At 39.1% G+C, this 26,475-nt stretch overlaps 2 protein-coding genes across 2 annotated transcripts in view; one reads left to right on the top strand and one right to left on the bottom strand.

The window, feature by feature from the left end:
* The first annotated feature begins 284 nt into the window (after positions 1–284).
* On the top strand, positions 285–15,745 carry nfe2l1a (nfe2 like bZIP transcription factor 1a). The gene is given in 12 exon segments (XM_018698438.2): positions 285–373; positions 1,630–1,759; positions 2,556–3,313; positions 4,518–4,709; positions 10,360–10,533; positions 11,173–11,241; positions 11,332–11,472; positions 11,553–11,724; positions 12,084–12,767; positions 12,928–13,487; positions 13,489–13,650; positions 13,652–15,745. Coding segments are annotated over 10 exon segments (2,715 nt in total). The 5' UTR covers positions 285–373; positions 1,630–1,759; positions 2,556–3,031; the 3' UTR covers positions 13,931–15,745.
* A 1,787-nt stretch (positions 15,746–17,532) lies between these two features.
* cbx1a (chromobox homolog 1a (HP1 beta homolog Drosophila)) overlaps positions 17,533–26,475 on the bottom strand; it is a 48,064-nt gene continuing 39,121 nt past the window's right edge. The window contains 5 exon segments of the mRNA XM_051074078.1: positions 17,533–21,691; positions 23,748–23,842; positions 24,032–24,203; positions 24,468–24,520; positions 24,522–24,697. Coding sequence (XP_050930035.1) covers positions 21,541–21,691; positions 23,748–23,842; positions 24,032–24,203; positions 24,468–24,520; positions 24,522–24,697 — 647 coding nt within the window. The 3' untranslated portion in view covers positions 17,533–21,540.

The raw sequence follows: 26,475 nt of genomic DNA, 5'->3' as shown, positions 1-26,475 counted from the left end.
AGATACAGCAGTAAAATACTTCACATTCATGTGTCACTATTAACATTTTAACAATGTCCTATTGAATAATATATCAGTCACAAAGGCCATTTGTCTTCTGCTGAGCAAGTGCTTTTGCCTTAGGTTCTTAGGTACTTTAACTGCACACACACACACACACACACACACACACACTCAAACAGTTGGTAGGTTTTTTTTTTTTTTTTTTCCAGGGAGGAGTTATCATACGTCATCACAGGGTCATGCTTTTAAAAAGTCCCACCCTCCAGACCAGTAAAGCTCAGAAAAGAAACTGACACCGGGACAGTATCAGTACATTCAAGCAGCTGAAACAGTCTGACACACCGCCCAACGCTCTGAACAACCGCTTGTGGTAAGACATATTCCTTTGTTATTCTTATAGGCCAATATTCTTCGAAACTCAGCTGAATTAAAAGTGCTTTGTTACTTGTCATAACTTAAGCTATCCATGAACCTAACATCAGTTCCCTATGCCCCAGTTATTTTCAGTAGCATTTGCCCTGATTTTATAGTTTGTTATCGCTAGTGTAGTCACTAAAATACTCTCTCTTTGTTTTCTTGTGAGTTTACACTGATATTATTTTTCAACGCGTCTGTCAGTTGCGTGCAGCGCATATGTTACAGCCATCGGTTCGCTGTCAGGGGCTGATGAAAACAACAGTAACTTGCTGCGAGGAAAACAACAGGAAACATGACAGCAGTAACACACAATCACAGAGCGACAGGTATTTAGAAAAGTTAGCTGGACTGGACAAATATATTAGTATTTACATAAACTAAACCTAAGACATGGTAGTGCATTATAGAGTGCTGGACCACAGGTGGTGTAATGCACCGAAGTGGGCTACATTTACTATATGATACAATTTAAGTAGCGTGTCCACCACAGTTCAGACTAATATATTGTATTTTTGCTCCACGATTAAATGTGAAAGTTGCAGTTAATGCTCATTTTATAAATTCAAAATTTGCATGAAAAATATATGATAAGCTTCTAAAACATATCAGACATAGATTGACTGACCAAATAGTAGAACCTCCGTGTCCACTTAATACAACAATAAGATGCAATCAGTATAAATAATAAACTTAAATATTACACCACTGGCAGAGTTCATGTTTTGCATCACCAGTACTACTGCCTACCTCTTTTCATACTTTTTGCTTTTGTATATTTTGCCACTTAAGTACTTTGATCATAATTTTCAAAACAAGACTTTTAACTTGTAAAGGAGAACTAACTGTTCACACTAACAGATTTTGATAGGCTACACCTGTAGTATCCATTGATGGGGAAAACATGAAAAAAAAAAAAAAAAGAAAATGATAAGAACAGAGGAGGCCAGTCGCTTGTGAGAGATCTGTCTTCTTATACGTTATGGCATCCTAGTATCTGCCTAAACTTATGTTGACAGCTCTATATGCTAATACACTAATTTCTTCAAGAGCACAAGGTAGTACTTTACCAAACTATTTACTAGATGATATAATACACCACTCTGAAGTGTAGATATGTGTATAGTTTGTTTTTTGTAACACTGGGTGGTGCTAAAAAAGTTTTCAAACTCCTGTAACTTGCATCTCTTCCACTGCAACCTCTGTTAACAGATTACCATAGCATTAGAAGTAAACCCAGTGACTCATCTGAGGGAGGAGACAGAGAGAGGGTTTCTCCAGGCAAACACCCAATTACATCATGCTGCCACAGTGACTAACCCAGGCAGTGCTGGGCAGGCAGGTGGTTACGAAAACCTTTCTAGAAGTATCTCGAAGTTTCTGAGAGTGGTGCTACAAGCTGGCTCTGCCCTGTCTCTGTGTCTGTCTGCCTTATCTTCTCACATAAACTGTCAAACCTCTCAACTGCTGCCCCTTTGCAGGTCAGGCAGCACTGACCATAGAAGATAAGAGCTGACAATAGGGATGCTGTTATTATCATCATTAGCACAGTGGTGGCAGTATATGTGTTGTAGTAGAAGTAGTTATATTAGCAATAGCTGTGCTAATAGCTGTAGAAGACAGCAGCAGTAATAATAGTAAAGTAGTAATAGTTGTAGCAGTGGCAGTAGTTTGAGTAATAGCAGCATAAAAATAATAAGAAGAATAAAATAGTTAACATCAACATTAGAGGAATATTATATAATATAGTTCATTGAAAGTCTGGTAGTCAATTGACAGAAAATGTATCGGCAGTAATATTAATATTAATGTTTGAAATAATATTTGTGAGCAAAAATGATCAAAATTTACTGGTTTGGGCTTTTTTAGTGAAGTGAATATCTTTGGACTGCTGGATGGATAAAACAAGCAATATGAAACAATGTAAAACTGCGAGGCTGTGTTTCTCTATTGTCTGATGTTTTATAGACCAAATGATATATTGATTAACTGAGCAACTAATAATCACATTAAGATAAAGGTATATGTAATGTGAAAAAACATGTCAACTTTCTCAATTATATATGCAGTAATGTTTTTGTGTTATATTTTTGTAGTCAGTTCTGTGCTCTTAAGTAAATGGATGTCTTTATTCACAGGAGGACATTTTTGTGGAGTTTCTGTGAAGATCAACATGTTTTGGATGAGCCTGTGAGAACGGGCAACCTTCACAGCCACAACCTTTTTTACAGTCCGGTCCAATAAAAGAAGAGTTCCTTCAAAAGCAGCACGTTCTAATCTTGGACAATAAGCGCCTGCTGTATCTTGCCTTGTTCAGAGGTACATTATTAATTCTTCCCTATCACAAGTAAAAATTAATAGTTTCCCAACAGAGGATTTTCTGACATTGCATTAGGCCCTGTGTGAGTGGGTATTTGAGTTTTTTGCTAGCTCCTGCCCTTCCACAGGGAGGTCATCAAACAAAGCAGTGTTTGTAGGGTCTTTTCACCTTGCCCAAGGACACTACAGCAGAAGAGACACTCATTGTGCTGGGGACTGAACTGAACCCTGGATCTTTTCGGGTACAGGGTCCCACCTGCTGATTTCTTTGTATATCTTCTGAGATACCAACACCATGCTGTACCTGAAGAAATACTTCACAGAGGGCCTCATCCAGATGGCCATCCTGCTGAGTCTCTGTGGAGTGAGGGTCGACGTGGGACTGGAACCCTACCTGCCTCCCTTGTGGCATGAGATGATTCTGGGTCCAACCTTGGCACTGACCCAGACACAGTTCCACAACCTCCGCAACCACCTGGAGGATGGCCATGACCAGCACTCCAAGAATGTGGACTTGGACGGATTTTTCACAGCACGAAGGCTGCTAGGCTGGGTCCGCTCGCTTGACAGACTACAGGTAGGAAAAGATGTCAATTTCTGGTTTTACCTCTATGGTCCCATAAGTCCTTATGTTAATATTTTAGCTGTTTCACTGCTGCTATAGATTTTATCTAACAGGGGCTTCAGTCTCTCACAAATGTGGAACTATGGTGTTTTTCTGTCTTTCTTCCTTCAGAATCTCAGGAAGAAAGGAATAGCTGAATATTTTGGGAAATACTATAATTCATGTTCTTGCCAAGAGTTGAATGAGAAGAGCCATACCACTCTCATATCTGTAAGTTTGATATGACGCTACTGCCAGCAACTGGTTAGCTTAGCTTAGCACTGAGAGTGGAAACAGGGGGAAACAAAATCTGTCTACCAGCTTAAGTAGCTCATTAATTACATTCTTGTATCTCATTTGTTTTATCTGTACAAAAACCTCCCACAAAACTGTAGGTTGCCATTTTTACACTTTGGTTTTTGTTTGAATTAAACAAATTGGGTATTACATATTAGTCTGTGAGATTTAGAGGTACTGGTAGTTGTATTCTATTACCTTTGGACAAAGTCAGGCTACCCATTTCCCCCCGTTTCCAGTCTGTGTGCTCAGTCAAACTAACTGGCTTCTGGGTCTGACGTGAGAGTGGTATCAGTCTTCTTATCTAACTTTTCAGCAGGAAACTGAATACACATAATTCCCAAACTATTTCTGAATATACTATTATATGTTGAACTATTTCCCCAGTGACTGTACCTTTCTGACCTTCTTTTTCCATTTTATTAAAAACAGTACTTATGAGTAGTTGTTTCATCAGTTTGTTTATGCAGGGGGAAACAGCTAATTTGGCTCTGTGTGAAGTTAACTGATTGACAACCTTACAGTTATATAAGGACTCTAGGAAGTCCCATTGCCTTGTTTTCAGTGTTAATGCTAAGCTAATCTATTCAGCTGCTGGCTGCTGCTTCATATTTAGCAAATAGATATGAGAGTGGTGTCAATCTTTATTGATAAAACATTTCTCTACAGATGAGATGTTGTTGTAGTTCCCCTTCTGAAATATTTTACACTACATACCTATGACTTTTAAGTGTTTTCACTCCCAGCCTTAAAGAAATGGAACGTGAATGTTAGCTATTTTAGGGCCAATGAATGTAATGGTGCAACTACTAGTATGTTCTGTAGGTCATAAGGAGAAAAATTTACAAAATTTTAAGTGTTTTCTGTCCTCTCTCCACAGGTTCCTCATACAGAGATAGAGACATGGCTGGTCCAGAGGGAGCCAGATCCTCTCCCCATGGAATTTCCAGACCAGCCCTCCCTGGTGGAGAGAGCTCCCACTCGGGTACACAGAGAACGAAGAGATCCGTCTGTGGAACCCAGAGCTGAACGTGGTACCTTTCAGGAAGAAATGGAGGAAGACAATATAGAGGTACAGCTGTTTCATTCAAACTGTGTGGTTTAGACATCAGAGCTGAAGTTTTATCATGTCAAAGAGTCTTTTAGCCAGAAGCAGAATTTTTAAATCTATGCTCTCAGCAGGTCATTCAAATCCCGCCTGTCTTTAATTTCTAACAATTGTAAATAAAAAAAAAAACAGAACAAAAACATAGATCTAACAGGACTATTATTAAGCTATTATTTTTGGGAAACAAAGAGATAACAGACTTTGGGACAGTCTTCCCTTGTTAAGAATGAAATGAGAGAATTTGAGAGAGAAGTTTATATCCTGTCTACTTTCTCACCCCCCAATACCTGGCATGAAGTAGACATACATTTCAGATTTATCTTGCTGCAGCAAGTTTGCTGTTGTTGACTGCCACCAAAACTGCAAAACTGACTGTAATGTCATGTGAGATAATGAGTCAGTCAGATGAGTCACAGATGACCTCACCAGGAAAAGTGAGCAATACAATCAGTACAGTTGAAACACTGTAAACCTGTAGAGAATACACCTTAAAATAAATAGACAGACATGAGCACAGCAGTGTCCCTTGTTCTTTACAAGTTCTTTCTGAAGGAAATAAAAATTTTGGCAATTACGCATTAAGATCTATTTTCATCGGATCCTAGTTGGTGTATGTGGTGGAATGTTATTACAGCCTCTGACAGGAATTTTAGAGAACATGAATATTTGGTGAGGGTATCTGGATTGTCAATTGAAATGTTTCATGTTTTTCGTTTTCTTTCATTTTTTTTTTTTTTAATCGTGTCCATCTGGGCAGTGAGTGTTTCCACAGAGGTTTTGAGCTTAGCGTTGTCTATATGATGGTTGCTTATTTGTGAATTCTAGGCTTGTTAGCAACTATTCGATCTGCTGGTGGAACTTCCAAGAATATCCAGCTTTTTACTGATTAATTCAGTGACACTGACCTGTGCATTTGTGGTGTGGTGGTCAGATCATCAGTATCAGAGGATAAGTTTTTCCCGTTTGAACTGGGATGCTAGTGTGGTTGTCAGGGTTGATGTTTTCCTCATTCATGGCATATAGTAGTACTGATTCTGATTCTGAGATATACACAGTATATATACACCGATCAGCCATAACATTATGGCCACTGGTGGCTGAAGTGAATATCGATCATCTCGTTATAATTCTGACAAAGTAACGTCCAAATGAATGTCAGGACCAAAGGTTCCTCAGCAGAACACTGTGTTGTAACGAGATGATCGATGTTATTCACTTCATCCACCAGTAGTCATAATGTTATGGCTGATTGGTGTATATATCTGGGTATTAAGCATCCCTCTGTGGACAGGTAGTTCTCATCCTTAACTCACCCTAAACACTTTTATTGCAAGTGATCTTGCATGTATGATCTTGCATAGTAAACTATTTTTTAATAGCCACACCTCAGACATGCCTGGCTTTACCCTGTAAGACAGACTTAGCCTCATACATTACCTTACTAATGTTCTAGGTATGAATGACTGTCAGATCTTTCACTACAGATACTGACATGTTAAAACTAAAAATAATCGGTAGAACTCACCGTGAATGGAGAGACATCTAAAATAGTGAAAGGGGACACACTGGGCCCTGAGGCTTACAGCTTAGTGAAGTAGTAGAAATGCTGCAGAAGTGAAGCAGGATTTATACTTTGGTCCTAAAAGGTTAGGTAGGAGCTAGAATTCTTCATGTAAATGTTTCTGTGGGTCTATGCAAAGAACAGTGCAGAGCTGAGAAAGATACATTTACACTGCTGTCGGTTCCATTACTTTTTAGCTTTTACCAGCGTTGAGGTCAACATGTTTCATCATCACTGACTCCATAGTATACACTCAGACAACACAAGCCTGGTGCTGACAAACAGACTTTACCATATATAAATAACCCAGATACTGGCCTACATGTCTAGTTTGGACATGCACATACACACACATACAAAGTCATGTTCAGCACTGTATTAGGGATCAAGTGTCAAGCAGAGCAACAGGCACTGTGGAAGTTTTTGGTACATGTCAGCAATATTGTTATATATATACACAGACATAAACAAAGATCATAGAGGACATATACTGTGATACTTTTTTAAATAATTTTTTGTCTTAGTTTCAGATGGTCTAACAACGTTAAAGAAATAATTCAACATTTTGGTAAATATACCTTTTTTGCTTTGTGGTGGAGAGTTAGATGTTCACAGTGATATCACTCTTATGTCTGTATGTCAAATATGAAGCTACAGCCAGCAGCTGGTTAGCTTTGCTTAGCATATAAATGGTGTGTATCCCTCATTGTTTAACTAGAAAAAAAGACAAAAAAAATATTTTCTGTTGTTTAAATCAGTGTCTGACACTTAACTTCATAGCAAGAAGGTTCTGGGTAGATAATGGATGGATGGATGGATGGATGGATGGCTACACCATGATTAAAGAAATTGTGTTTGTATTTGCCTCAGGCTCCTACACTCCCATTCACTTCCAAATAATTGGCAATTGAAGACCAATGTGCCACTTTGAACAGGAAGCTACTAGACCTGACAGAATTAGTTAATTAATTGATAATTTGATTGACAGAAGATTATACTGTTTTTCTGACCAAACAAACAGATTAAAGGCGGTGATTGTGTTGCTTTTTCCTACCGTTTTGTCACATTTTAGAGAACAAAATAGCTTATGATAGTATTTCTAATATTTGTTCTGAAAAACAACTAATCCAAAGAAAAATGTAAATATATCCTAATGTACTGAAAATAGAAAAAGCATATTAAGTGCAGTGAGCTGATGCTCAGTGTCATTTTAGGGCAAACACACACAGGACATTACAAACTTGATATGGCACATAGAGATCTAAGTACATGCCAGACTGCTATCCTCACTTCCTCAGACTGAAAGTGAATATAACCATGTTTTTGAATTCCAGTCGTGTATCAGATGGCACGCATACAAGCTCAAAAACACACATACAGTCACACACATGCACAAAACACTTTTTTAGCTTCCTCCTTGGCCTTGTGACCGACTTGCTTGTTTTGAAACTTGATCAGTGGCTTATTACGTCCTGACACATTTACATTCTTGAGTTTTGCAATCCCTCCTGTTTACAGGACACTCAGATGCAAAGGCAAACATGCAAACAAGTGTACACAAATGCATGAGGTACTAACTGGTGCTTTCTTATTCAACTGAGGTACAGGAAGAAAACATGAAATCTTGCTTTTGCCAAGATATGTTATTTACATACAATGGCAAGAAAAAGCATGTGAGTTTTTTTTCATGGACTGATCTTAAAGTGTGATCTGATCAAAGTCTCAAGTATAGACAAACACCTTGAAGAAATTTCTTCAAATTTGTTGCAAACATTCACTTAAGGATAAACTGATTAGATTTTGGTGGTCAAGTTCACCGTGACCTCACAATACACATTTTTGCCCATAAATCTCTACGCTGACATACCATAAATATGACAAATATTAACACAGATTTTTACTAGTGATGACATTTTATATCCAAGGGTCAACTTCACTGTGACATCATATTGGGAAGTCATAATGTTAAAGTAGAAATGTACATTCTGGAATAATAGATCTGAACATTTGTTCATTTGAACAAAAGTTTTGTTCATTATTATGTTATTTTAAAAATAATCCTAGACAGACTGATAGGGATCAACTGCATATGTGGAACATATATTATTTAAAAAAAAAAAAAATATTGCCTGAAAAAATATATTATTGCAGGCTCAAGTGATTTCCCAGGGTTTCGCCTGGTTAATCTGCAGCAGGGCTTTAGCTGTAAAGAAAATGTCTGTACCTACCATACATCAGAATCAGAATGAGAACAATTTATTGTCATATGTACAGTATAAGTTAATCACTGGACAATGAGGGAACAAAAGTGCAAATGAAAAATAAAAAGTGTGAAAATGTTTGTAAAAACCATTTAATATAGAGAGTTTGGTTTTATACGCTGCACAGAAAGAAAAGAAATCTATAATATTTAACTGGCTGGATATAAGATTGCTGGGTGTGGAGCCTATCTTGGCTTTGACACTCCCCTTGGGTCACATTGGCTCTAAGCCATCATGTCATGTAAAACGATTGAAGAACATTATAAGGCAGTTTATAGGATGTTGATGAAGTACATATTGCAAGCTTGTTCAGGCAGCCAACTAAAGTCTGCTGCTACACTCACATGGCATACTCTTCTCATTGCAACATAGATACACAACCTTTTAGTCATAGTAGTGTACTTGAGCCATCAGTCTTCTCGCTGCCAAGCCTGTCGCACTGCTCAAGCTGTGCTGTTATTTGCTGCCGTTTCTGCTGCTGCTGCTGTTGCTGTTCTGAGCCTATGGGGGGGAGTTAGTATCACCAACCCTTACTCCCTGCTGTCCTGAGCTTGACGCTTCTTTGTGGCAAGAGACAAGGTCAGAGCCTAGATGCCAATGATCAATATATATTCTATATTCACCTATAATCTGTTCTACATGAGTCGGGTGTGGGCTGCCACCTCTAGGCTGCCATTACAATTACATGGCATATGCCTCTTATTTCAACATAAAACCAACACATTTTTCAAATCACTGTGGTATACTTAGGACATCAGTGCTCTGCCCACTATTTTGCTGCTGTGCCTGATCACTTCAGAGGTATGCTCACCTGAGAGATATTCTATGCCTGCTTAAATGGGGATGTCTTTGTTTATTTTTAACTAACAATCAGTGATGGCATAATGTGAAATGTCAGAGTCACTTAAGACTTCTGAATGACTCATTATCCATTCCCTGTTAAGTTTTGTAAGGTGGTACCTGAGAACTTGATGAGCTGTCATCAGTCCTGAATATGAAATGTAAGTTTTAACAGATGCTCTGAGGCTGTATCTGGTTTTAGCACTTTAATTTGATGTGTTGTGTTATATATTCTACATTTAATTTTAAGTACTTATTGGACTCTAGCAGATAAAGCTATTTATATTTTTGTGATGAATGAGTATGATTATTAGAATTTATCTAATATATGAATTTGGCACTCAATTGCACTCTTGTAGTAATGTAAAGAATAAATGCACAGGGATAGTGACTTAGACTTAACCCATATACTGTATATTCAATACATATATGTCCTTACTGGCCAGCTGCTGTGGATCTGTGGGTTTGTATGTAAGCCCCAGCCAGGTCAGGAGAAGGTTAAAGCTATTCTGAGCCTGGCTGTCTGTCTCTGGGTAAAACATTCTGTATATATAGACTGGTAATGGTAACTGGTGATGTGATACCTTTTCACAATTTTTATGTTAAATCTCTGTGTCATTCCTGTGGTAGCTGAGAGGAGTCACAATAAGATTGAATGAAGAGGGTCCAGGGTTCAAAACCTAGTAGAACCAGTGCTAAATGTATACTGGGCGCAGAGCTTTTTTCTGTAATCATTTTGGGAGGGCATGCTTATTCGTTGTTGTTCTGTTGCCACAAAGTGGCCAAAATGACAACAGCAACAACAAAAACCCAGACCTACAAACAGAAACAATTAATGCAACTTTAAAGGCATGTATAATGAAACTGAGCAGAATGAAACCTATGTTTTTACAGTGTTGTGGCACAGTGGCTTTTCTGACTAGATCATTTGTCATTTTTGTTTGGAACACAGCGTGTACTTCATCATATCAGTGCTCTGAATGAGAGAAGAGCAGAAGAGGAGAATGGAGAGGAAGACCTGGCCAGGATGCATAGGCATTACAGGAGGACAGAAGGAGGAGGGAGACCAGGAGGTTCCAACAGCCATGCTAATAACAGAGAGTTGACTGAGAATGAAGTAGACCAGGTAAGACATACTAAGAGATTTATTTACCAAGGCATAAGTCCAGTGATATTAAATTACCACAGTATTCTATGTGCTTTCTATTATGAGGATAACAAAATTCTGAAAAATGATTGACTGATTCAACAACGGCATGAGTGAGCAAGTGTATAGGTGTTCCTAATAATGTGGTCAGTTATACTGTGTAAACTTGTGTGAAGGTTAGGTAAGATGATCAAAGCGTTTTTCATGCTTGAAATCAGAGCCAGATGCTTCATCTTTAAATGCTGGATCACTGCCAGCTCAACAGAATAGGAAATCATAGATGATACACTTAAGCAAGCTGCACCCTGTGATGCCTTTTACACACAGAATATGCTTTCTGACATATGCATACTTATCTTTCACACACACATGCATGTATAGCTATGCATGTGTGTGTGAAAGATAAGCATGGACATTCAGAGTATTTCAATTCATCTTCTTCTGGTGGCATTTTAAAATATGCCTCATGTAAGTTGTAGCACTGCTATGACATTCCATGAGCCAAATACACTAGCATGGCTAATAAAAACAAATGGATATTACTGGGGAGGCCAACCAACTGGTCAAAAGAGATGTTAACTGGCATACTGTGTCTTTATCCTCTCTTCCTATTTTCAGACTTCTCTCTCCTTCCAAGAGTGTTTGAGGCTGTTGGAGGAAACCTTTCCCCTCACAGAGGAACAACAGGTATTGCCACAGTCTCTTCTCTTCAGTCCATTCTGTTGTCTTTCTTTGACCTCGAAGTACTTAGTGTTTTCCTGCTTTCTTGTCCCTCAGTTGAGTGATGTTGGCAGTAGAGGGGAAGACCTAGAATGTCATCCCCCAAGCAGGGAGCCCCTGCTGCTCACCCCCTCTGATAACCCCTCCTTGGACCTGGAGCACCACTGGCAGGACCTGTTCTCTATCATGGAGCATGAGGTGACTGTGAAAATAATTAGCAACAAACAATAAGCATGAGTTGAGTAGGTAGTAGTAAGTTTTGCATCCTTCCTCTCCAGAACACAGAAGTTGATGTGATAACATCAATCGACCACGCCGTAGATCTAAGACCATCCGGGGCGCTTTTGGGTGTGAGATCTGATGCTCTGCAACAAAACTGTAACAACCTTGACAATGGCATAACAAATGCTGATCACGAGGTCCATCTAATGGAGACTCCCCCGCAGCATGGTAATTAATTTTGTTTGTTGCAAGAATTCAGGAACAGAAGGTCCAATTGACTTGTGTCTGAAGCTGTTAACCGCATCTTGTAGCCCTAAGTTAGACCCTATGTTGAGAATTTCTGTCAGCGTCTTCAAACATTACCTTAAATGTGGAATGTTAATGTTGATCCCTGTGCTCTTTAGTTGAATGGCTAATGATACAAAACATGTAGGAGTTCAAACAAATCATAAATCCTTGGTAGTCAAGTAATGACCAAATATTATTTTCATATTTCCTCAATGCTCCACAAATGATTATACAAAATGTGCTGTTGTATATCCTAGAATTCTTCACATTTTATAAAAATGCCCTCTCTTTCTCTCTAGGATTGTTGTGGTCTTTAAGCCAGTCAGAGCTAGAGCCAGCCCTGCTTTCTCTCACCCCCAGTGCAGAGTTGGATGACCACAGTTCAGCATTTAACACAAGGGATGTTTTGAGAAACTCAAATGTGAATACCTTGCACAGCCCACCAGATCACATGGATCTCTTGGGAGAGGATCCTTCAGAAGAGTTCTGCAGGGGACAAACTTCAGAAGATAACTCAAGTATCTTCAACATAAACCTGCCAGCACAAGATCTTGTGGATAACATGGAAGGCAGTCCCTGTTTAGAGTCTGCTCTCCACCCTGAAGACCTTTCTAGCTTTGATATTAACTTTCATTTACGTGACTTAACACCTTCCAGTTCTGATACATCTCTGGGGGGGGATGATATGAACCAAGACCTTCTGACATCTCCTTCCAGTGTCTTTCTGGTTGATGAGGAGGGTGAAGATGGTCTCCCTAGCCCACTTAGTGACCTCCTAGAGGATGCTGCCATCTTGGATGAGATGAGATTGTTGGACCTCACATTGGAGGAAGGATTCAGTCTGGAGATGGCAGCCAGGCTAGAAGAGGAGGACTACCTTGACTGTGAAATAGTCAAACAGGACACTGGCAGAGATGATGACCACTCAGTGTCTAGCATGGCAGTCACAGAAGATCAGAGTGAACCAGAGAGACATCAGCAAGGTAATCAACTGAGGAAACAATAGACATGTTTCTATAATAACTATTTTTGAAAAAATATGCAACTTGTACCTTTCTTTCAAGAGCACACCAGTGCTAAATTCAAGTCCTTACTATGAAACTGTAGAACTTACCTTGACCTTTCCTTGTTCCCTGCTCCTAGACCATGAGGAGGAGGCAGACTCTGACTCTGGTCTTTCCCTGGACTTCAGCCACAGCCCAGCTTCTCCATGTTGTTCTGAGACCTCCTATTATTCCTCTTCCTCATCCTCTTCATCAACCTCCTCTTCATGTTGTGAGTCAGCTGTGGAAAGTCCCTGCTATGAAGACAGGGATGAAGATGCTGAGGAAGGTTCAGTTGGTTCAGATATGGGAGTAGAGGTGACCGTAAAGCAGGAGGAGCTGGAAGAGGAGGAGATGGGGGCAGTAGGGGGAGAGTATCCTGAAGATGTTAAGAAATTCTTCCCTGCCAACTACGGTGATTACATGCTATTAAATGGCTTTCCTTGGCTGGACAATATCAACCATGATCATACATACAACCAGCCCCGGTCCTCTGCCTCCTTTCCATCGCAACCCACAAAACACACCAAATCCTTCCAGCAACATCACAACCCCAGACATTACCACCGCTCTTCTTCCAGGCACAACTCTGAAACCAAAATGTGGAGTCGAGATGAACGCCGTGCACGAGCCCTGAAGATCCCTTTCTCCAATGAGCTGCATTGTTAATCTGCCAGTGGAGGAGTTTAATGACTTATTGACCAATTATCAACTCAATGAGGAGCAACTTACCCTTGTCAGGGAAATACGACGCCGTGGTAAGAACAAGATAGCTGCCCAGAACTGTAGGAAGAGGAAACTGGATGTGCTGCTGGGACTGGAAGGATGATGTGTCTGGTTTGAGGCGCCATCGCTTGCGGCTGCTCCGAGAGAAACAAGACGTCCTGAGAAATCTACAGGAAATGAAACGCCAACTGGGCAGCTTGTACCAAGAAGTCTTTTCCAGACTAAGGGATGAGAATGGCAGGCCGCTGGATGCTAGAGAGCATCTGCTTCATTTTGGACCTCATGGTAGTATCAGCGTGGCTTCACACCAACAAGGTGCATGGCTGCCACCGACAGGAAGACAAACAAGCAAGAAACAGAGGAACAAAAAGAAGTGAGAAGGTGAGCAAGCCAGCAATATTCTCATGGGAGGACATTAGAAAATGGAGGAAGAGTAAGGAGATTGCCAAAGAAGAATGTTGTTTTGGTGAGTGAAGGAACAAAAGGACTAGTGACAAAAGGAGAGCTCAAAGATACTCTTAAATCCTCAGACACCCAAATAGATATCCCTAATGTTTTTTAAAAGAATCGGTGGATGGCTGGAAAGGAAATTGAGACAGAAGAAAGAGGAGACCTTTGAGAGTGGTCTTTGGGTGTGACTATCATGATGATGTTGATGACAGCCTTTACTCCAGGGTGTGTTGCTCTCCAATCCTTATTATGAACATTTTGTACACTGGAAAAGGACTTTTCTTCTTATTATTGTTTGTTGTTAATCTGACTATTGTTGAATTTAAGCAACACTAGGCAAATCTAGGCTGCTAGTACTTTTTGGAATTGAAGCAACACACAATAGATGACCGTGGGACCAGCATTACAAAATATTTTATGCCTATGCAAACTCCTGCTTTCTCTTACATTAGCCACCAAGGAGACTTGAAAATATCAAGCTGAACAAAACAGTTGAGTGATAACAGGCTGGACTGTGTCCGTCAGCAAATTCTGTCAATTGCAGACACTACAATGACTCTGAACCACCAAAGAAAGGTTGCTGATACCTAACTGACTTCGAAGGACAGGTGAAAGTTAAACATTTTGTCTATAAGCTATTCTATATGGATTAATAATATTAATTAAAAGTTAAAAATAATACGAGAATATACAGTCTTTGAGAACAATGTGGGATGTTATCATGCATCATGTGATTCAGAGGTGAACCCAGAAAGCGACAGGGGTAAGAGTATGAAGAATGTAATGGATAGAGCGCTCGGTGCTCCACTCATTTTCACACCTGTGCCTGTCTCAAACAGGATGATGGGAAATTGTGCTCCTGGTGTAGCTATAGGGTTGCCCTGCCCACCACCTATATTCAAAGCAAGACTGAAACCTGCTGACTCTTGGCAGGTCTGTAATACAAGGGGTAAATATACACAAAAACTAAGTTAAGTTGTTAAGCTAATAATGTTCTAAAATTGATGGGTATGGAAGTATATGTCAAGTTCCACAAATACATATAATACACCTCAAATTGATTCTGATATTTCTCCAAACTTTGTGAAATGTTTGAAGTTAGAATGTCACCCTCTGGTGGTTGTGTACATAGCTGAGTATGACAGAACTCCATAGAGATTCTGATGAAATTATTATACAAGGAATTGCCATTTTTACCCAAATGTACAGTATTTTAAATTGCAGTTGAGACAGTCGTCTGTTCAAAGGTAGTTGCTCAGTTGAAGTTCTCCAACTAAAAATAGTAAATAAATGTTTCTCAGGAATGAGCACAGCCAGAACATGCTAGTAGTTACTTTTTAGTTTCTTTTTTAATACAATAATTCTATTTGTTTGGCGCCCTTATATATTTTTTTTATTTTTTGGCAAGAAACTGTTGGTAAGTGTACAGTAGATGTACTGTATCCACATGGTGGATACCTTATTTGATCAAACACTGAAATCAAACACTGACCCTGTATAACAAAGACATACAGTGGAATGAAATGGTTTACACCAAATCCTGCTTTTAAATTTCATGAAAAAAGAATGTGAACTTTTGTACCTGCATCCATGCCTATTACTACCACTGATGGAACAAGCTTTTATTAGTTGTTGTGTTTATTGTTGCTAAGTGTTTACTTTTTGTGAATGCCCAATGTGCTTGCTGGTATTCAAGGACCTTGGACCTCATTTTTGTAATATTAAAATGCTCTCTGGTGTCAGCTGAGTCCCCTCTCTGGTGTTTACACAATCAGAAAAGCAAAAATCACAGCTAGCAGACATAGCAAATTGATGCTGTTCATTTTAACTGGGTCTGAATACTGAGCCTCAGTGGGGAATTATGGGTATTATAGGGACAGTTGGCACAGACAAATGTTGGCTGTGATCAGAAAAATAGCAGAATTAGGTGCTGACTGGGTTGTACTGGGGCAAGAACAACGTGTGTTAAGTGTGCAATGTGTAATTGGTCATAAAGGGTGATCTGATATTCATCTAAGCCACAAGTACATACAAACACAATGTGCTTAAACCAGTAACACACAAACAAGCATAATGTTTGTCTTTATTGAACAACCCTCATTAAACATTCACAGTGTTGGATGGAGAGTAAGTGAGCCCTTGGATTTCAGACCTGTGCAGAGTTCTTCTTCTTCTTCTAGAACTGCATCAACTCAGTTACATTATTTGGATGTCTGGTGCGAACAGCTCTCTGAGCTCATTCCACAGCATTGCTGTTGGGTTAAGGTCTGGGCTCTGACTGGGTCACTACAGAAAATGTATTTTCTTTGTTTAAAGTCATTCTGTAGTAGATTGACTTTGATGTCGAAGATCGTTGTCCTGCTGCATCACAGCTTCTACTGAGCAGCTGGTGGAAAGCCGTCCTGACATTATTCTGCAAGATATCTTGATAAACATGACAGCGGAATTGTCTGGGCCCAGAGGCAGCAAGGCCCCCAATCACAATACTCCCTGCACCATACTTGTTGGCATGTCCTTTTTACACAAGTGTTGTATGTTCTTCTCAACAATTTGACTATAGTTTCAGTCAAACAAACAATTTCCCAGTATTGCTATGGAGTGTTAAGCTGCTCTTTAGCAAAATTCAGGCAGCAGTGGTGGTTTTTCTGGAGAGTAGCAGCTTCCCTCAAAGTGTCCTGCCATGGACATCATGCTCCATGATCTGCTTATGGTAGACTCATGAACAGAGATACCAACCAGCTCCAAGCTTTAAGCCTTCAGCTGTTACTCTGGGCTTCTTTCTACCTCACTGTGTTGTACCCCTGGAGTCATCTTGGCTGGTTGTCCACCTCTAGGGAGAGTAGCCACAGTAGCAAAGTGTCCATTTATAGACCGTTTGTCTGGCTGTGGACTAATGAATATATAAACTCTTTGATAATGACTCTGTAACCCTTTCCAGCCTCATGAAAACCTGCAACTCTCGATCAAGTCTTCTGAGATCATGGTTCACATCAGCAGATGCTTCTTCTGAATAACAAACTCTAAATCTTTGAGTGTCTCTTGTATGTCACAGTAGCTCTAACCTACACCTCAAATCTGCTTTCACTGATAGGACTCCAGTCAGCCTCTGTTGACACAATTAGCTGATCCAACCTACACTGTGAATGTTTGATGTACTGAACATGGACAAGAACAATACAATGATTTGTGTGTTAACTTTGTGAGGATCTGAATACATTTTAAGACAAATTTATACAAAATCGCAGATTCAGTTCGTCTTGCAAATGTGTACATTCAGGTTACATTCAAGACTGATACAATGATGATACCAACAGTAGGGAGCTTTAATATTGTGATATACTTGTTTTGAAAATACATTTTGTCAAGTTTGCACAGATACAAAGGACCCACTAGCAGCAAAAAATAAAAGGCCAACATTGGTTTCAGCCATCTCCCAGTTCCCCAAATGCTCTCATAGCCGTGGTGGTTAAAACTTTCCTATTGTGTACTATTAAAACAAACAGGACTTAAGACATAACAGGACAAATACTTATGAAAACGAAAAACCTTTATTGTCCAAAACTGACAATCAGAGGAAGATAAGCCATGACAGTGACATTCCAAGGAAAACCAATATACAAGCAACAAGACAACACAAGCTAATCTGCTAAATATAGAGAAAAGTGTCAGACAAGATAGAAAAGCTAACTAGCAGACCCAGGTACAGCTAATTCAATCCCTTCCTGTCAATGGAGAGGTATAACAGAGGGCAGGACATCTTAATCATAATACTGATGTACACAGTGAAGAAATAAGAGCGTCCCACAGGCCAGAACACCTAAAATAATATATTTCATTGTGTGAAAACAGATAAGCAGAAAGGTTAGGATTAGAGAACTAAACAACAGCATGGGCAATTTGCACAGCTACCTTAGAGTCAGAGGTTTGACTTCAAACACTAAAAACTGTATTTACAGCTGAGTCAACACACCAGAAAGAAAAAAATATTCTGACACACTGACCTTTAACTCAGCTTCAGTAGAAGCCAAATACAGGTCAAAGACATTACAGAGTTGGTGTTAGTCAAGTGTGTAATGAGTCATCATCTGGCCTTTTTATATGAAGTACTGTAGGAATTTTGATAGGCTTATACAATCTGTGTCACATGATGGACTGTTTTTATGTTTACTGTTTAGGTTAGTACATGTCTTCTATAACACATCACTAAGTGTAAGGGCTAATTAAAATGAACAAATTATTTGAGAAAAAGGTAAATATTTTTTAAAAAGTTGCTGTGACATGAGGCAGAGTGAGGTGAAGCAGAAAGACAATATCCAATGCAAATAGAAAAATATAATTAAGGAAAAATATTTCCAGAATTAAATTCACTCTTCAAGATCAGTTCTCAAAGCAGCAAGAGGCCACCTGAAGCAAACAGTTCAGATAAAGGGGATTTGAATGAGCTAACCCAGGTCCACTAAAAGAGGAAGCTACGATATTAACTTTAATACAGTATACCTGGAAATAAGCACAGCCGGGCTACATCCAACACACAAAACGTTAAATAGCAGAGAAGACACCAGAGAAAGACCTCTCATATTAAGGGATCATCTTGATCATGCTTAATTCAAAAGTTCTCTTATTATATTTTTGAAAATATGAATGTTCTATAAATAGCCTATGTCGAACATAGACCTGTATACAAGCAAAGGGAACCATGAACTACTCAAAATGTGCTGAATCATGTCTTGAATGTTGCCCGACCAGTGCGAACTAAAACACAGCCTAGAAAACACACATACCAGAGTGTGTGTGAGGGTTTAAAAACAAGGTTGTGGAAATGGAGACTACTTAACATACTTTTAATAATCTCCTCTACTAGCAGTAAAACCCAGTTGTATTTATTATAGAGCACATATCTACTGAGTGATAAAGCCTTGGTCTCATCAGGAAACCTCCACCTACCAGCCAAAGTGGCAGGAGAATTAAACACTTTCACCTTTTCATCAGCCAAACAAGCTTGTTGGATGCGTTTGTGCCAAAGTGGCTGGCACAGCAGATGAGTATATGAATTACAGCCAACAATTAACCAGCATATGGATGGTCATTTCCCACCCTGACAGTTACACAGCTGTCCTGACCTCGTCACTACACTATGCTTTGTTATGTAATCATGGCAGTTCACCAGTCCTAACACTGTTAATCTAGTTACATTAGCTGCTACAATAGTTCTATCTTGTACATAAAATGTAGAAGCTACCTCCAGTTATTCAAAGCCTCCCAGCATTCTTATTATTCCCTGACCAATATAGGATTTTGAGGCTAATACCAATTTGTCATTTTTGAATTTAAATTTTTTTTAAAGATTTTCTTAAATTTGTATTTTTAACATTGCAACCAAAAAAATTGGTATTGAGCAAGACCATAGAGTCCCATATCCTATACCATACAGTTAAAAAAGAAATGTGTCACCACTCTGGTGGACAAACAATAATAAGATCACACTGTTTTGAAGCATATCTTTGGCATTTCTGTACCTCAATTTCTTGTCATTTATAGGATGACATTTATTTTAATACTAATTTATTTGTGATAGGCTAATGTTGGCCTGGCCGATTATCAATTTTGATCTTTTTGCTCACTTTAAAAAACTGATGCCTAAATGATGGTCTACTGTGTAAGATTTCCAGAAGAAATCCCTTAAAAATGAACTCAAGTCAGGGAAAATAAACAGTGTATCTGCAGACTCTCAGCCCCACAGTGTCAATTCTAGCTGTATGATGTATTTCAGTCTGACTGATCATCAGTTGTCGATTCTTCTCCCCTCTAATCTATAAATCGAGAGGCATCTCAGCTTCTCCACACGAGTTCTTAGTTGGACATAAGCCTTGAACTGGCATTCCTAACTGCCTGAACCAGTGCAATATAAATGTTTTGAGAAACTGCTATATGCAACTCTTCAACTGTAGTCAAACAGTGTGCCCATCACTCAGTGGAAATTACAACCAGCCAGATGCTGATCTTGCTGTAGCTGTTAATTGTGTACAATCTACCAGCCATTTTGACAGGTTAAAAAAAGGAAAAAAAAAAAAATAGCATGAAAATTTCAGGAATGAAACCAGCCATAGCTACCAAGAAATGAACTTAAGTCTTTGCACTTACATGAGACTTATGACCTCTGTATATTGTAATGTTCTTTTAGACCTGTTTTCAAGTGACTATTTGGCTTGCCATTAAACAAATACTCTGAGGCCAGTGAATAGTATGAATAGTACTTGATCGGTCCATGAGTGTGCCTCTTGTCTTCAAGTGGTCAATAAGATACCAAGACTAACTAAAACATGTTAATGCAACTTCCCAATCAACAACTTGATATGAAGAGAGCATATGATTGTGTCACACAAAAAATGGCAGATTGACAGTTTTACATTCACAGAAAATCTCCACCAAATAAGTACAAAAACCTAAACTTATAGCTTGATAAAACACAGACATGTTCATCAGTTTAAAAAAAAGTAAATAAATAACAGGAAGCAAAGTACAAGCTGCAGCATCATCCATGGCTGGAATGAAGGAAAGCTTTGTCAGCTATTTAAAAAAACTGTTTCTGAGCACTAGCTGGTTGGCTGCCACATTGGCTGGTAGGACATGTAATGGCCAAATCCAACTACTGGTGGTCTTTTCATGTAGACTGCACATCAACCTGTCCATGTGAGAGTGAAAAGTAAAGTTATCATTTGGTGTTTGGGAGTTTTAAATGAAGTTCAGCCTTACATCAGCAATAATGAGAACTCAGGTGGCACAAAGAGAACAGATACTAAAAGAGACAAATGGTTTCTGTCCGTTCTTTTACTCCTCTGTAATACCTCGCCTCACCTTTTTCCCTTTCAAAAGAGGTTCCCTCCAGTGTATCCTTACAAAACAGGAAGGGAAGTTTGTTCTCTCCAAACCGTCTATCTGCCAATAACATTTCTAAACAAGACTTCAAAATGAGGACCGGTGATTGGGAGGAGAGACAAACTTGCCGGCCAAATCCAAACACTCAGCTTCTCATATGAATGCACATGTTAAAGAGGTAGCTTGACAGCTTGCATTGTGTTCCTGTATTTCCAACACCAGGCACCTGTCACCAAATGTAGGAGACAAACACTTTACAGTCATTTCACTGTATTCAGTTCAATATTCAGCTTGTGACACTAAGGAGGAATACTAGCAGAACAAAGGCACCAACTCCCATCAAGCGACATGTTCTTGGTGAAGGAAAAAACGCAAATGAGACAGACATAAGTGTCAACATACCTCTTTAAAAAAATTCTATTTTCAGTCGAGACACAAGTGGGAGCATCTTTTGAGGAAAGCACACCGGTCTCCTTCCAGGGCAGGAAAACAAACCTCTGTCAGCTACATTGGCAGTTGAATCCCAATGATTTGGGATTTTGTTTACATCATTTTCCCTGCCAAAGTGGCTGCTACAGTCAACTAACTTGGACAACAGTTCACCAGCATATAGTTGATTTCCCGCCCTACACCTCCACACTTCACCTCCTCCTTTACTCATCTAGTCTTTTTTCTCCTCCTCTTTCTTCTCCTCCTCCTCTGTGGGGTAAGAGTGCCAGGTGAGACGCTCCTCATAAAAAGAGATGACCACCTGGGGACATTTGATGTTAGCCTCCTTGGCTGGGACAAGGTCGGCTTCATCGGAGTTCTTCCTGTTAATTTTAATTCAAGACAGAAAGTATAAAAGTGTGTGAGAGAGATATACACAATAGCAGAGAGGAACAGATGACAGAAAGAGAAAAAAAGAGGGGGAAAAGAAAGAGAGCAAAAAGCAAAAACAATAGACAGAGGAGAAAAAAGTAAAGCAGGAGGAGGTAAAAGAAGAAAGAGCAAACGCAGTCTTAGAAAACAGACTTTTTCAACTTCATCAAAAAACTTCATTATGAAATATAATGAATTTCTAAAACAGTGCCTTTATTTTGAAATACTGTTTTCCATTCCTAGTGAGTGAGTAGGGATGCTGCACCCTGTAAGTGACCTTCATCTTGAACATCAGTTGACTGTAGTGGACTACACAGAGTCTCTACTGCTTGTAGCAGAAACTGAGGGGAACTTTGCTGCTCCACAACTGCCTAAATACAGGTTTGAAAATACATTCACTGGCCACTTAATTAAATGCACCTTTACAGTCTAATGCAATTTAATATAACATTTTCTGCCATGACGTCTGTCTAGAATTTTATATATTACATATTTTTACACAGTTATAACATGTTAATTCATTGTATATATTTTACCACTGAGGTGGCAGTGTTGTACTGGTGGTTTTAATACTCTTATCACCCCTCATGTATGTAAATGGTAAGGATTTTAAAAAAAAAAAAAAAAAAAATCAAACACCTCTCATGATAATGTCTGGACTACAATATCAACAACATAACATAACATTAACACAACTCCAGTAATAAACATATGATTTAATTTACAAAGCTCTAAAAATGTCACCAAAAATAGAATGGTATAGTAACGCAGTCAGCCTTATCTGAGTTGAGTTGTTAGAAGCTTATATACACATGAATTAGCTGCAAAGCCCTAATTACAAACTTTTGCCCCAGTGCTTCTTATTTCATTCAGTTTTAAGACCCAGTTGTAATTTTAGTTTTAGATACCTAACTTGTTAGAACAGTCTTATCACAGCAACTCCTAAGACAGAGTTCAAAAATAAAAGCTTTGACAAAATCTTTATACTTTTGATGATAGAAAAGGAGTGAATGGCCATAGAATGGCTATAATGCAGACTCTCTTTTAGTGCACCCAAGCAGTGCTCCCATGGATACAATGGAGGCCAGAGTGCTCAGATGTTCAGACATGAACACAAATAAGTAACACAAATGTTAAAAAAGAGGAAAGATGGCAAGGCACTCTTCTGGCAAAAAGTTAAAAAAAGAGCTTTGTATCTTGAGTAGCTTGTATCTTTCCTCTTTTATGACTAAAACTAATGTGGAACTCAGAACTAAGACTAAATCTATAACAAAATAGCTGAAAATCTAACAATATATGTGACTAACCTTGTTCACTCTTTTGCAAGTATGTAAATTAGAATGTGTGGTTGGCCCAGATGCTGAGATACTGTCCATTTTACATCCTGGCTACAATCTGACAACAAATGGAAAGGAATTTAGTCCTGCTCTCCAATCATAGAAAAGCCTTTTTATTTAACGGACATACAACATAAACGCAGCTCAGTCATAAATAATGGAAATTGTGATATGATGTGAGCAGTTTGCCACTGTGACTCTACAGCTGTCTATTAAATAAGTGTTAGTGCTCCATATAGAACAGAATTTTGTATTCATTGTGAAGCTGGCCACCTGGGGAGTTGGCTGGATATAGTTTTTATGTAAATGAATACATCTCCACACCCAGGAACCTGTTTGTAAAGAGTCAGGGCGGGGATGAGGCTGTGAATGAGTTTGGTTTGGACAAGTAAGTTCATGTCAGTTCAGAAAGCAGGTTATATATACTTCATTTTACCAAATGCCATCTAGCTTTATGTTGTCTCCCTTTTCCCAAGAGAGCTGCTTAGCGAGACATGTTCACTGACCTTCTCATTTTATAGTGACTGAGAAAGTCTGGCCTTGAAATTATATCCCATTAGCATATATCCATTTTGTGTTGTTTGTTAAATCGTTAAACACTGAACAAACTGTGGAACTGTGAAATCATCCAAAAGCAAGACTAATATCAAACTGACAGTGAAGGACCCACCACTTCATGAGGAACATCAGCTCTCCACTCGAGTCTGTTGCTCCAATAATCCTCTCTGGCTGCAGACCTCTGCCAAAACCTCTGGCCTTCTCACCCTGGAGACAAAAGTATAATATAAAGAGAAAACATGATGAAGAAGAAACACTGACAGGAGATCATGCTCTGATAATGATCATTTAAGTGCCTATGTGTACATGTATAGGGTTAGTTAACAGAAATAATTTAGTGGTCAGGCTGGCCTTTGGGGATTCTTTAGTCTGAATCAACCCCTCTCATTCGTTCACCTCCTCCTTCTTCCTCTTGCTCCCTCGCTCTTCTGAGTCTCCCGAGGCCTCACTGGTAGCTTTCCTCTTGCTCTCCTTCTTTTTCTCCTCCTTCTCTTTGTGTTTCTGCATGTACTCTGCAATAAGGTCAGGGCAGTCCAAGTTCTCCTCTGGTTCCCATGTATTATCTTCACTGGAGAAGGTGGAAGGAAAGGGGTACACACAAATGGTAGATGTTTTAGTCAAACTCCAGTCAGTCTTTGTGCCATTGTGAAATGTTGTTTGCCATTTTGTCATGTCAATTCTAAATATTTTACTTCAAGAGCATGAGTCACTGATGATAGGACAACACTAATATCAATTTTTATCTAACATTGTACCCACTAAAACTAAACCCTAAACAAGAGAAAAATATGTCTATCCCTTAGCAGAGAGGCTTATAGAGGCTCATACTCACTCTGAGAATCCTTTCCATTTCAACAGAAACTCCACTTTGCCCTTCACCACTCTGGCGGTCCAAAACCTTCTCCACCACATACTCCTCCTCTTCCTCCTCTTCTGCTGCTGCTGCTGCTGCTGCTGCTGTTGCTGCTGGTGGTGCTGCTGCTGCTGCAGGGGCTGCAGGCTGCTGCTCCTCCTCCTCAGCCTTCTTTCCTTTCTTTCCCACTACGGTCGCCAGTTTGACGTCTGCTTAGGGCGCCTCTGGTGGACCCAAGAAGAAACATGCAGATGATTAAATGGTTAGGATAACTAAATATGTTAAGTGAACTCTATTTTGGGAAGTTTTAATATTCAAACATTCCATGTTGCAAAACAAAATGCAAAACAACGAGGTGGAAAATTTGGAGAACTTTAGTGTCTGAAGAATCTAAACTAAATCTATACTAAAACTGAAATGACAAAAGCCAGCTTTGAAAGTCGCTCACCAGTGATCTAAACAGCAGCAACTGTGTTTTGTCATGGACAACCATGGCTGGTACTATGGCTGTACTCCCAAGGACAATGACTGAAAATGAAAATATTTTATATAAGCCCACCTGAGAGTGGCATTTCTGTACAGCAATGGTGCCCCCAGAAAAGACAAACACAAATGATAAACAAAATCAACTGAGTGCAGACTCCTCTTTAACGTGCAGACTATGGTGAAAAGCCATGGGGCTGCCATGTTAAGCTTTATATCTCTACATTATGCTCTAAGGGCTATAATGTTGATGGAGATACAGGTGGAGACAGCCAGTCTTTTCTTTCATATTTCAGGTGCTGGTGGACTTCGTTGAGTATGAAAACAACATTAAGGACGTTAGAGAGACTCACTGGTCTTTTCAGTAAAAACCATTTACCAAAGTGATTACACTGCAAGCATGCTCACCATGATAGACACTCTGTAGAGTGAACAAATGTAAACTTAGCATCTGCATGGTATATATATATATATATATTATACTATTACACAATAAGCCACATTGTTGCACTGTGTGACATGTTGTTTCATTACCATGAAATCACACACTGGTTTATTTTGACTCTAGCCCACATACACCATCCTGCTGGATTAATTCACTGCTGAAAGCAGTCCTCAACTAATGCAGCCCCTGTTTGAGTAACATTTGCTAAAAACTATTTTAAACAGGTGTTTTAGGTTTTTTAAATTAAACTACACACGTATTTGTGACTTGTCACCAGCTGAACCACTGGGCATGGGGATGAGAGGCAAAGTACTGAGGAGAAGGACTGATACATTTGTGATTTTCATGCAATTTATAATATAGCTGCAAGGTATTTTCTGATTCAAGCCTTATTGCGCTCAACAGAAGGAAACAGCTATATCTCTAAAATTCAAGCCACAAGCAGCAATAAGCAAATTTCAGGCTTTAAAGAAATTCAAAAAAAAAAAGGATGAGACCATCATCATTTATACATTAACTGCAATCAAGCATAGGACTAGTTGTGTATGATTATGCATATGCCTGCCTTTAATAAAAGGGGACTGGTATTCCTAAGTAATCTTACACACTAATGTTCAGAAATTTACACTCAGACGTGGGTAGACAGCAGTTTTTTATGCTGATTCTCCAAGACAAGTAGTTAGTTAACAGTGACACTAAATTCATGTGAATTGATGTGATGTCATCTGTCTCTATATATCTGCCAAAATTGTGAATTCTGTCATCGTGTGAGACACATTACTGCATCAATATGAGATGGTTAAAATGCTTACAACCTCTCTGAAAACGTCTGAAGATATTACAAGATTATGATGACTGACAAATGATAATCAGTTGTGCACTTATGCTAAGCTGCTTCTGCTAAGATGTTTGTTGATGATGCATGTTTCTGAGACAGTCATTCCTTTACTGTTTTTCACATTATGCAAATTTGCAAAACAACCCCCCCACACCCCTCTGAAAAAAAAAAATGTTCATGGCGATACAACCCAAGAGGCTTTTTTGAAACAAACTTGTGTG

This window comes from Lates calcarifer, linkage group LG11, assembly GCF_001640805.2.
Source record: "Lates calcarifer isolate ASB-BC8 linkage group LG11, TLL_Latcal_v3, whole genome shotgun sequence".
Taxonomy (NCBI): domain Eukaryota; kingdom Metazoa; phylum Chordata; class Actinopteri; family Centropomidae; genus Lates; species Lates calcarifer.
This window is presented reverse-complemented; position numbering and strand designations above follow the sequence as displayed.